At 43.2% G+C, this 11,263-nt stretch overlaps 1 protein-coding gene across 8 annotated transcripts in view; it reads left to right on the forward strand.

The window, feature by feature from the left end:
• kmt2d (lysine (K)-specific methyltransferase 2D) overlaps window positions 1-11,263 on the forward strand; it is a 43,429-nt gene that overhangs the window by 17,666 nt on the left and 14,500 nt on the right. For 4 of the 8 annotated variants that reach the window (XM_061828612.1, XM_061828611.1, XM_061828605.1 and 1 more), the window contains exons 15-39: window positions 90-194; window positions 287-468; window positions 714-878; window positions 1,117-1,226; window positions 1,608-1,649; window positions 1,726-1,911; window positions 2,005-2,175; window positions 2,257-2,379; window positions 3,476-3,597; window positions 3,683-3,818; window positions 3,915-3,992; window positions 4,076-4,153; window positions 4,236-4,394; window positions 4,472-4,541; window positions 4,695-4,933; window positions 5,040-5,113; window positions 5,309-5,359; window positions 5,536-7,140; window positions 7,213-7,386; window positions 8,014-8,153; window positions 8,470-10,223; window positions 10,312-10,435; window positions 10,622-10,703; window positions 10,781-10,847; window positions 10,962-11,194. In XM_061828612.1, the coding sequence (XP_061684596.1) occupies window positions 90-194; window positions 287-468; window positions 714-878; window positions 1,117-1,226; window positions 1,608-1,649; window positions 1,726-1,911; window positions 2,005-2,175; window positions 2,257-2,379; window positions 3,476-3,597; window positions 3,683-3,818; window positions 3,915-3,992; window positions 4,076-4,153; window positions 4,236-4,394; window positions 4,472-4,541; window positions 4,695-4,933; window positions 5,040-5,113; window positions 5,309-5,359; window positions 5,536-7,140; window positions 7,213-7,386; window positions 8,014-8,153; window positions 8,470-10,223; window positions 10,312-10,435; window positions 10,622-10,703; window positions 10,781-10,847; window positions 10,962-11,194 (6,270 nt within the window). The remainder of the gene's footprint in view (window positions 1-89; window positions 195-286; window positions 469-713; window positions 879-1,116; window positions 1,227-1,607; window positions 1,650-1,725; window positions 1,912-2,004; window positions 2,176-2,256; window positions 2,380-3,475; window positions 3,598-3,682; window positions 3,819-3,914; window positions 3,993-4,075; window positions 4,154-4,235; window positions 4,395-4,471; window positions 4,542-4,694; window positions 4,934-5,039; window positions 5,114-5,308; window positions 5,360-5,535; window positions 7,141-7,212; window positions 7,387-8,013; window positions 8,154-8,469; window positions 10,224-10,311; window positions 10,436-10,621; window positions 10,704-10,780; window positions 10,848-10,961; window positions 11,195-11,263) is intronic. The other 4 variants (XM_061828607.1, XM_061828606.1, XM_061828609.1 and 1 more) reach the window with 4 other exon arrangements.

An 11,263-nucleotide genomic window follows, 5' to 3' on the forward strand; every position in this document is an offset into this window, starting at 1 on the left:
ATGCTGACTTAAATGCAGTCCTTTATATTTCACCATATGTGTCATTGTTAATACATCATTTTTCTTTCTCCCATTCTGGTCTCTTTTAGGATATGTGCGTTGTATGTGGCAGCTTTGGAAAGGGTGCGGAGGGGCAGTTATTGGCTTGTGCTCAGTGTGCGCAATGTTACCATCCGTACTGTGTAAACAGCAAGGTAGGTAAAATGTTACTCTTCATATTTTTTCCATCGTTATTAACCAAAGTCCTTTATAATAAGTAATAGATTAATACTGATATTTTCTGTAGATTACAAAGACGATGCTGCGGAAGGGCTGGCGCTGTTTGGAATGTATTGTGTGTGAAGTATGTGGAAAGGCTTCGGACCCTTCCCGTCTGCTACTGTGTGATGACTGTGATGTCAGCTACCACACATATTGCTTGGACCCGCCCCTTCACACAGTCCCCAAGGGAGGTTGGAAATGCAAATGGTAAAGAAAAAAAAACATCTTTGAAAGCTTTGTTCATCCTTGTAACTTTGAATGGGGTCAAATGGAAATTAATTCCTGTACATTTACATATTATGTAAAACAGACCTTGGATTACGTATTCAAAGGCCCAACTCACATTTCACCGACTAGCAATTGTTACCTACTCGCAGTGGCATACAGTGTTTTTTTTTTTTAAATCTTATGTTGACTATTTGGTAATGTCTGTCTGATTCTCTACTTCGAAGGTGTGTGTGCTGTGTGCAATGCGGTTCCAACTCGCCAGGTTTCCACTGTGAGTGGCAGAATAATTACACTCACTGTGGCCCTTGTGCCAGCCTTGTCACCTGTCCAGTATGCAGAGAGAACTTCATGGAGGAGGAGCTACTCTTACAGTGTCAACACTGCGATCGGTGGGCACCCCTCAGGAGAACTAAATATGTGAAAAAAATCTAATGAATTATTTGACATCAGCTAATGATGGATGTCTTACTGGGGGGGGGGGGGTTATCAAATAAATAATTACATTATATTAATATAAGATGTCAAATATAAGTATATATACAGTATGTAATATATGTCATAACTTCCTGTAGTGTTTTAATTTATTCTTAATGTCATATCGCTATTCATTTTTCTCTCCCTGAGAAGATGGGTGCATGCTGTCTGTGAGAGTTTATACACTGAGGATGAAGTGGAACAAGCATCTGATGAGGGCTTTGCATGTACATCATGCAGCCCGTATGTTCCCAAGCCTGTCGGTGAGTCAGAACCAGACATAAATTGCAAAGAATTAAATGGAATGTTGCTGTATGAAATTATAAAGCCCAGTTTCAATGAAGTGTGGACATTGAATGTTATGTAAGTAAAAACTGAATGAACTAACGTTCATTTCTACCTCTATTCAATTGACAAAGACAAGCCTTTGTTTAAACTTTTTTTTTTCTAAATAATTATTCACTTGTTGATTTGATGCTTGTAACACATTTGAGCATTACGTAGTGCATTTCATCAACTGTAGGTTGAAAATTTGCAAATCATTGTATTCTGTTAATATTTATGTCTCAGCTTCATTTGAATAAGGGTTTGAAATACATGATTTTATGTATTTATTTTTTTAAATATACCTTTTTCTTCACTAGTTGAGTCGGCCATTATGGCTTCAATAAGGATCAAAGAGCCAAGTTAGTGACATTTTGGGCATTTTTTTCAGTGTTTTTTGCTCTTAAAAAAATTACCTTTACCTCATTAACTTTACAGAACCCCAGTTCTACCGGTTAGAGGGCGTCTGGCTGACTGAATCTGGAATGTCCTTGCTGCGGTCTATCTCCATGTCTCCCTTGCTCAAGAGACGACAGCGACGCTCTCGCCTTGGAGCCTTGTGTTGTGAAGGAGGCCCTGATGGAATGGATGTGAGGGAGGAGGGGGAAGCAGAAGACGGAAAAGGTTGGAAGATTTTCTGCTAATCTATTTGCTTGTGATCAGTGATATCTGTTGTAAATGTGCCACTGTTTTCAAACTTAATTTTATCTGATTTAGTCTGTGGGGAGTCAATGGACTGCGACACTAAGACGGAGAACCCTGGAAGCCCTGACAGAGAAGGTGGTGTTGATGGAGGCGCAGATGGCATGGCTGAATGTGATGTTCTCAAAGGGGGAGTAGACGATACAGAAGATGGTAAAAAACGAAAACGGAAACCCTACAGGCCTGGTAAGCTTACATTATTTGAAAATCCTATTTTGTTACTTTTTGAAATTAATTTGGAGATAATGTGTTAATTCATTGTGTTAGGAATTGGCGGATTCATGGTGCGACAAAGGAAGTGTCACACACGGTTGAAGAAAGAGTTTTTTGCCCAGCTGGCTGGAGAGACTACTTTAGATGGTCAGCCAATAGAGAGAATCATCGAAGAGGGTCAGTAGCAACAATGTTTGACCATTTTTATTGAAAGGAGATATATGCCTTTTGCCAACAATTTAAAGGAGTTACTGGCTGTCTGAAGATTTCTGTGACGCGCTTTTGTCAAAATTCCCAAAGGATAAAGTATTGCTTGTGGCTTCTACTGGTAGAAGTGGACCCTCTTACTTGGGGGGTGTGAGGGGTGGGGACCAAGCGCCTGTAAGGAGAATGAATGACAGCATTTCCACTTGGGGAATAAATACATCATATATATACTAAACTTGTCATTTAGTGCATTAGTTAATGCATTATGTAGTGCATTCAGTGGACACTGCCAGACACAAATGCCCAATCTCCACTAAATGAGCCCCACTTTTACAGTGGCGTGGAAATGAAGAACCACTTACTCACAAATCAGCAAATTACAAAAGATTGAGTTTATTTTCATTCATACTTTTTGGTGAGACCTTCACCAGAAACTGAAGCATTTGTCAACTAAAGCATTTTTCCTTATGTCCACGTTAACAATTCATTAAAAAAAAAAAACCCACAGAATTATCCATTGTTATTGATCATGGGACACTCTCCACTTATTCATCTCATAGTGCTATTATCGTACTTACCGGCTTTTCAGTTTGAAATTGTCGAGAAGACGACATGGTGTTATACAGAAAGGAAAGACAAGTGTTTGCATGTCCATGAGAATTTTTTTAATGTTATGTGTCTGAGCAGTATGGTGGATGAGTCGTTAGCAAATCTGCCTCCCAATTTTCAGGTCGTGGGTTCAAGTCCGGTCTCAGGCCTTCCTGTATAAAATTGTCATGTAATCTGTCATTCATGTAATAAAGTTTCCTCCCACAAGCCAAAAACAAGCATCACAGATGACTTGAAGAGTAAATTGTCTTGATGTGTCTATTTGTCTTGCAATTGGCTGCATACCAGTTTGTGTATGCCGCCTCTCGCCCAAAGTCAGCTGGGATAAACTCCAGCACACCCCCGATCATAGTCACGATAAGCAATAGAGAGAATGGATGAATGGATGTATCTGAGCATCATTCTACTCCTTCCTGTTTTTATTTTTCATTTTTTTAATTTTGATTGTTCTGTGTAGGACCCCATCCAGATACAGACAACATCATGGATCCTAAACCAATGGAGGGCGAGGAGCAAGCCAAGAAACGTCGAGGAAGAAAGAAGAGCAAACTTGAGGACATGTTTCCAGCATACCTCCAGGTTTGTCACTATTGAAAAATTCAATATTTGTGGGACAATAGACTTATATGTCATTCTCATATGCAATGCTTGTTTTTTGATGCAGGAGGCTTTCTTTGGAAAGACACTTATAGATTTGAGTAAGAAGGCTGTAATGACAACCCCTGGGCAGAGGCCAGCTGTATGCCTTCTTCAGCCCTCTTTACCAGCACCATCGGTGTTTAAAACTCCATCCCCAGAAAGTAAGCAAAACTACTTAAACCTTGACACATACTGTAACTACAAACAAGTTGACTGTTTGCTAAGAGCTCTTGTGTAATTTTTATACTTCTCACTAGCAGAGGCCAAGGATCGTATGGTCCATCATCTCAAGCAAGAGGGCGGTGAGGCACCCCAGGCTCAGGGACAAAGTGCGGGTTAGGAACTAAAGACTTCCACAAATGAATTGGTTTGGTGTGAAGGTAAGTGTATTAGCATTAACATTCATCTTTCTATCTAGAAGTCTCTGCACCATTCACAACACTGAAGGACCTGGGGTCAACTGATCGTCATGACGATGATGTAGAAAAAAGTGAAGGTAATGCTTGCAGATGACACCTTGGACTTAACGCTGCACAAAAAAAATGTTTCAGAGGTGTTGGTTTTTCTTTGCATATTAGGTCTTCCACAAGGAGTAGAGAATCAGGATTCTGAGCAGTTTTTCAGGAAAGTTCTGGGAGTGTCAGAAGGCTCCAGCTTGGAGGGTATGAAGCCCATCACAGAGGGCAATAAGGGAGAACTCAATTGTAGTGCTCTGCCACAAAGAGCTCTCCTCTCTGGTGTGTACAATATGATGCCTACCATAGAGTAAGTGAAGTTGATGTTGGGTTAAAATGGAGATATGGATGTTTTGTAGGGTCTCTGCCCTCAACTGGAGTTATGGATGCTTTCCCTGCCCTCTCTCAGTCATCGTTCTTTGACATGCGGTAGGAACTGCTACATTTCTTATTTAGCATCCATAAATCAATTATGCCACTGACAAGGCATGCAATTTTTTTTTGTATGTTATTTTTTTTATGAGGGTGGATTGGTTCAGATGTCAAAATATGTAACCCTTAATGCTTTTAAACTGTATTCAGGGACAAAGGAGGGCTTTTCAGTCCCAATGGTGGTGAGGAGAGTCCCTGGGCTACTCCCTCCACGCCAGCGACTCCTTCCTCCCCACCAACCCCCACTGAGGCAGAAGGTGATGGACTGTCCTACAACCAGCGCAGTCTCCAGCGATGGGAGAAAGACGAGGAGCTGGGAGAGTTATCAACCATTTCGCCTGTGCTTTACGCCAATAGCAACTTTCCCACTCTCAAGCAGGACTACCCAGGTGTGCGCGTTTGTGTGTGTGGAAGTCTATTATCATTTGATGAACATTGTTCAATTGTTGCTTTGTTACATGTTAGCCATTAGTTGCAAATCTTTCCCTTTCCCAGACTGGGCAAATCGCTGTAAGCAAATCATGAAGATATGGAGGAAAGTGTCAGCAGCTGACAAGGTTCCTTATCTGGTAGGTCCTCATTTTTATCAACAGGAACAAAAAAATTATATTGTATTGTATTTTATAGTAATTTTTGTAGCCAGTGTAATTATAGCGAAATGTATTCCTTTTGGTTTATTGTTGAGTGGCTAAAAGTGACAGATATTTGTAATGGACAATTAATTGCAATGAATTTTCTGTAATATTTTTTTTTAATTTTAATAGCAAAAGGCCAAAGATAACCGAGCAGCTCAGAGGATAAACAAGGCACAGAAGGTGAGTTAAAACTTCTATTAGCCTCCCAACGGGCTCAGCAGGTTGAACCCCATTCTAGATCACAGTTACACCATCAACGGGGTCATTTATCACAATCTCAACAAGTGAATGTTGAAAAAAAAAAAAAAAAAACCAATTGTGACGTTTGCTGTCATTTTTCCTTTTTAATCTTATAGCAGGCAGAGAGTCAGGTCTGCAGGCCTGTTAAGATGGATCCAGTGCGTGTTAAAGGGGAAAGACCGAGTTTACACATCCAGATTCCCCCACCTTCCCGATCTATGTCCATCTCGTCTCAGCCAAGCTCGGCAGAAAGCCCATTTCCTTTACCCCCAGATTCAGGATCTTCCTCTGTTTTTTTCTCAGATGGTTTAGCAAAGACCCCAGGATCAGCTGAATTCCGTACAGATCCTTTTGCCAAGGTCCCGCCTCAGTCACCCCGTTCTCAGTCACACCCACCAACTCCTCTATCCTATGCTGGGGCTAGCCCCATACAGGCCTCCTCCTCAGGTTATTCTGCTTCCGGCCCACAGGGTCCTCCTCAGGGACGGCCAGCTAGTCTTGGCCCCTTTGACATGCAACCAGGGACTTCAGGAGCCTCCCGACGGGCTCAGCAGGTTGATCCCTATTTTAGATCACAGTTACAGCATCAACAGGGTCATTTATCAAAATCTCAGCAAGGCTCTCAAGAGTCCTTTACACCTCAACAAAGTCCTCATTCAAGAAGTGCTGGAATAGGGGTTGAGTCACCCGTTTTTTCACCACCCCATAACACACACTACGGAGACCCTCAAAGAACTCTACTGACAGATTACAGTTCATCCCCTGTACCCTCAGTTCCATCCTCACCTGCCAGCCAGTATAGGGCTGATATGAGTGCACCTTCTCCTCGCTCCACTCCTGTCGGAAGACCTGAACTTGGCACTGGCTCCCCTGCTGGGATGCTTGAGCCTGGGGATGGGTTATTTAAAGCACCTATGACACCACGAATGCATCAAGGGGACGGTGGAGCGCTTCAACCTGGAGCCTCGCCAAGCCACCCTTCTGAAGGATACAAGCAGTCTCCCTCACACACTTTCTCTGACCACCATGTTCAGTCTCCACTAACTCCCAAGTTGCAGTCTGGTGATGGTTGTTCTCTTGGAGCTCAGAGACACCCTGCAACTCAACAGGAATTGTGCTTGAGAGTTCCCTCCAGCCCACAATCACAGGGGAGTTGTCAGTCTCCCCTCACTCCTGGCGGGCTCTCTAATGATGCCTACTCTGCACAGTCTCCTGTAACCCCACGTTTCCAGTCCCCAGATCACTGTTCTCAGCCTCCTTCAAGGCCACAATCTAGAGACCCTTTCATGACTATCTACAAACCAGCTCGCCCCACATCTGCTGCACCAGATGGAACTACAAGTTTCAAAAGCTCACCCAATTCAAATCAATCACCTCAGTTAAATTCCAACAGTAGTCCCATCAGGGATCCTCTTTCTTGCAAACCCTTAGCATCCCTTTCTTCATTCAGCCCTAGCACAGGAACAATTCAGATATCCCAACAGCAGGCAGCAGGTCAGCCACAGCCACCCCAGCAGCAAGCACAGAAGACAGCTGTTGCAGACAGCTACAGCTCTAGACTGCTACCTCCTTCTGGATCCCAAGAACTGTCAGCTGTCTGCCCACAAGATACACCCCATCTGGCTTCCTTGCCGGGCACGCAAGAAAAGCCCAATATGTCAGCAGTGCTAGACCCTGGACTTGTGGTCCCGAGTCCCTCTGAGCTGGAGAAGCACAGACAAGTATTAAAATATTACACACAGAATAATCTTTTAGAAATATTTTAGGTTTTAATCCATGTTTCTTGTTTTCAGCGTCAGAAACTGAGGGAATTTCTAATAAGACAACAAATGCAACGGAACACCATGAGACAAGAGAAGGAGGCAGCTGCAGCCACTGTAGGCAACGCATCTCCTGGATGGCCAGGAGGAGAGTTGGGTGCATTTCAACAAGACAAAATCCACAGAGCACCACCACCTTATCCACAGGTACAAAAAAAAACCTTTTTTGTAGGGATAGCGACCCTCCTAAAATGTTAATTGTTTATAGATGCCACAAGATGGCAGCAGAGCACAAATTTGCCTCAACAGAGTTCCTTGCCACAAAGACGCCACAAGATAGTGGCAAAGTCATACTCTTATTGCTTTGGCCTGAGCACAAAAATCGTGAATTGGTGAGTTTTTCAGGAAACAAAAGGACAGGCCATCCTCCCTAAGGAAATTCTGAGAATATTCAAATGACCAAATTAAACACTGCAAACATCTTCCCTGTACTCTTATTCAGTAAGGGATCATGAAAATTCCAACCCTTGTTTCAAGAATACAAAAAAAATTGAAAAATAAAATCTAGTAACCCACATGTTTTATGTACTTTGACAGGAATATTTTGAAAGTAAAAAAGAACCTGCAAGATGGAATGAGTTGTTGTTATGATGATGTTATATGTTGTTATGTAGTTGCTTGTGGAAAATAGGCTGCCTGAGTCTGTTAAAACGGGTCCTGATGGACCAGTGGGACCTTCCAGAGGGCAGCTGCAACCACTGCGGGGTGGGTGTTGTGATGTACAACAAATGTCAAATCCAACATATTGTGCTTCCTTTTGATATGTTTGATTAGGACCGTGTTGCTGTTACGCCTGCTGGCGGTCAGCCCTCTACTATGGGAAAGATCCCTGAGATTGCAAGTGGTATGGACGAGAAGCTCATTTGTCCACCATCCGCAGGAACCCCTGCCATCGTAGATTCTAGTACACTTAGGTATCCATGCATTATTTTTTTTTTTTTTTATGGTATTGATTATTTTTGTTTTTTGTTATTTTATACGCAAAGTAAATGTAAAACCAGTTTCACATTAGTATCAGAATAATGCCAACTTGTTCTTTCATTATTAGGGAAAATTTGTATTTTGACCCTACAGATTGTAACTGTTGAAAATGGCTAAATAAGGAGCAATTAAAACAAATCTCATTCTAATGGCAAAAAATACTTTAACTCTGTGGTTTTGTGATATATTGCGTGACCTCAATTCACCCCATTTCTTCTTTCCCGTCTCTTGTATTCATCCATCCCTCAGGCCACCAGGGCACACCAAGCCTCAGGGTATGTTTCCTTCCCCATCATTCCCTCCTCAGTGGCATGTTCCAGGACCAAGGAGGTTCCCCCACCCTGGCATGGAGGGTATGGCCTTAAGGCACAATCTCACAAATGCTGGCAACATCCAGGGTATGGAAGTTGTGGGTCACTCTCACCCCATGATACCAGGACATGGAGGAGAGACTATGCAACCAATAGGTCAAGGACCCCCACCACACTTTATTGAACTGAGACACAACTCACAGAGGTTACCACTTAGATCCCAGTTTATGCCTCGTGGACCTCAGCCCAGACAACGTCTCTTTGCCCCACAAGAGATCCCAGCACCTTATCTCCAACAGCATCCCATACCACATACTAGTGCTATTCCATCAGATGGCGGCATTAACTCACAGTTAGGGTTACAGCAGAGTGAACTGTCAGCTTTATTACCTCCGCAGCTTGGAGTCCTAGGAACACAGCAGCCCCAAGCAGGAGCTTTGACTCCCAACACTGCTGGTTCTGGACATCGACAGCTGTCACAATCAAGTCTTCTCACAGAACAAAACCAAGCTGCTGGAGTAGAACACAATGAGGCACTACCAGAGCCTGATCTTGAGGGCCTTGCGGATGCGCCAGGAGATGCAGGTGTGGAGGATGAAGAGGATTTAGCTCTTGACTTGGACCCAGACAAAGGAGATGATGAATTGGGAAACCTGGACAACCTGGAAACTAATGATCCACATCTGGATGATTTATTGAATAGTGATGAATTTGACCTGTTGGCTTATACTGACCCTGAACTAGACCAAGGAGACCCCAAGGATGGCTTTTCAGACCAGCTGCGTTTAGTAGAAGCAGAAAGTGAAACCCCTTCATCAGCCTCTGGGTCTGCACTCATTAAAGTAGAAGAAAAAAGCAAGTTGGAGTGTGGGCAGAAATCACTCTCCACAACGCCAGCTTCACCAGGGAGGTCATCAACCCAAATGCTACCCTCCCCTAAAACAGCCGACAACTCCAAAATAAAGGGAGAAACTCTCACTCCTCAGCTACTGTCAGGACAGGCTACTGTAAAAGATGAGATGGTAGAGGCTGTCTCCCTACTTTTTGGTGGAACTACACCCTCGGCCATGCCTGCACAGCAAGAACACCAGCCAGCTTCCCTCAGTTCTGTCCGTTTAGGGGGGCTTTCATACCCACTACAAGGCCAGGATGGTCCTTTGCCTTTTCCTACAGCTGCTGCCCATGCAGATATTTGTGATGATGCACTCGACCTGCCCGATGTTGGAGGACAGCACTCTGCTGCTGTGGATTTGGCAAAGGTCGAAAGCTCATTAGAGGGTGAGCTGCCTCTACTGATACAAGATCTTTTGGAGCATGAAAAGAAAGAACAGCAGAAGCAGCAACAGCTCAGCTCTCTTCACCAGGGAGGCATGGCTCCTCATTTTTCTTGTGTTCCAAGTCAACAGTCAAACCCACAGGCTTCTGGACCATTAATGTTGCCGCAACACCACCACCGTTCGCCATCCCAAGCAGTGATGACTCAGCCTGGCATGGTACCTCGTGCTCCACACATGATGCAACATCAACAAAGACTTTTGGGAAGTGCAGTGGCACCCTCACCTCACATGGCCTTGAGCCAGCAGCAAGCCATGGTAAGAATAGGGCAACCAGGAATGCATGCAGGTCTTAACCATCCACCGCAGCAACCTGTGAAACAGTCACCTCTGGCGAACAATTACTTCCCAGACAAAGGTAACCACAGTGGCTTTTATCTGTAATTATTGTGTAACATTACTTTTTCCACACTACATCAACTGATATTGTTGGTCTTTTATTGTAGATTTAGACAAATTTGCTACTGATGACATTATGGATCCCATTGCCAAGGCAAAAATGGTGGCTCTTAAAGGTATCAAAAGAGTGTTGGCACAGGATCCCATGGTTGTGCCCCCTGGCATCAACAGGTACTAAAAGCTATATATGTTTGTATTAAAAATGTGTTGTCTTTATTTGTTTTTGTACCGATATAGAAACATAAGCTCATATCTACCACATAACAACGCTTTGTGCTCGATAGACAAATGGTTTATGTGTTGATAATTTTATAGCAATGCAGTCATACATTTGTATATGTTTTCCTTCCTTTTCAGGCAACAGGTTTCTCTGCTTGCTCAAAGACTTTCATCTGCCTCAGGTACAGATCCAGGTCAAATTTCATCAGGGCCTCCAAAGGTAAGCTCTTACTTCAGGGAAGGGATATATTTTAATGTCATTTTATGTGACCAATTTAAATGTATTTTTGTGTTCAGGAGGGTGAAACCAGTGATCCGACCCAGTCGAGACCAAACCCTCCTCAATTTGTTCAAGGAATCATCAGTATGTCCTGACAATAACAAATACATTACTTAACTTGTAATGCTCCTACCTTGCTGTTGCCATCTTGCTTGTGCATCTCCCGTGTAAATTTCTAAGGTAATTTTCTTGTCACAGACAATTCAGAACAGCACCAGTATGAGGAATGGCTTGTTCACACTCAGCAGTTACTCCAAATGCAGTTAAAATTCTTGGAAGAACAAATTGGAGTCCATCGAAAATCCCGAAAGGCACTGTGTGCTAAGCAACGTACTGCTAAGAAAGCTGGCAGAGAGTTTGCTGAGTCAGATGCTGAGAAACTCAAGTTGGTCACAGAAGAACAAGGCAAAATTCAGAAACAGCTTGACCAGGTATGTGACTTTAAATGTCACCCATTAATCCATATTATCTGAATGAGGGTAAGATGATTGTCACGGTAG

This window comes from Syngnathoides biaculeatus, chromosome 2, assembly GCF_019802595.1.
Source record: "Syngnathoides biaculeatus isolate LvHL_M chromosome 2, ASM1980259v1, whole genome shotgun sequence".
In the NCBI taxonomy this organism is placed as follows: domain Eukaryota; kingdom Metazoa; phylum Chordata; class Actinopteri; order Syngnathiformes; family Syngnathidae; genus Syngnathoides; species Syngnathoides biaculeatus.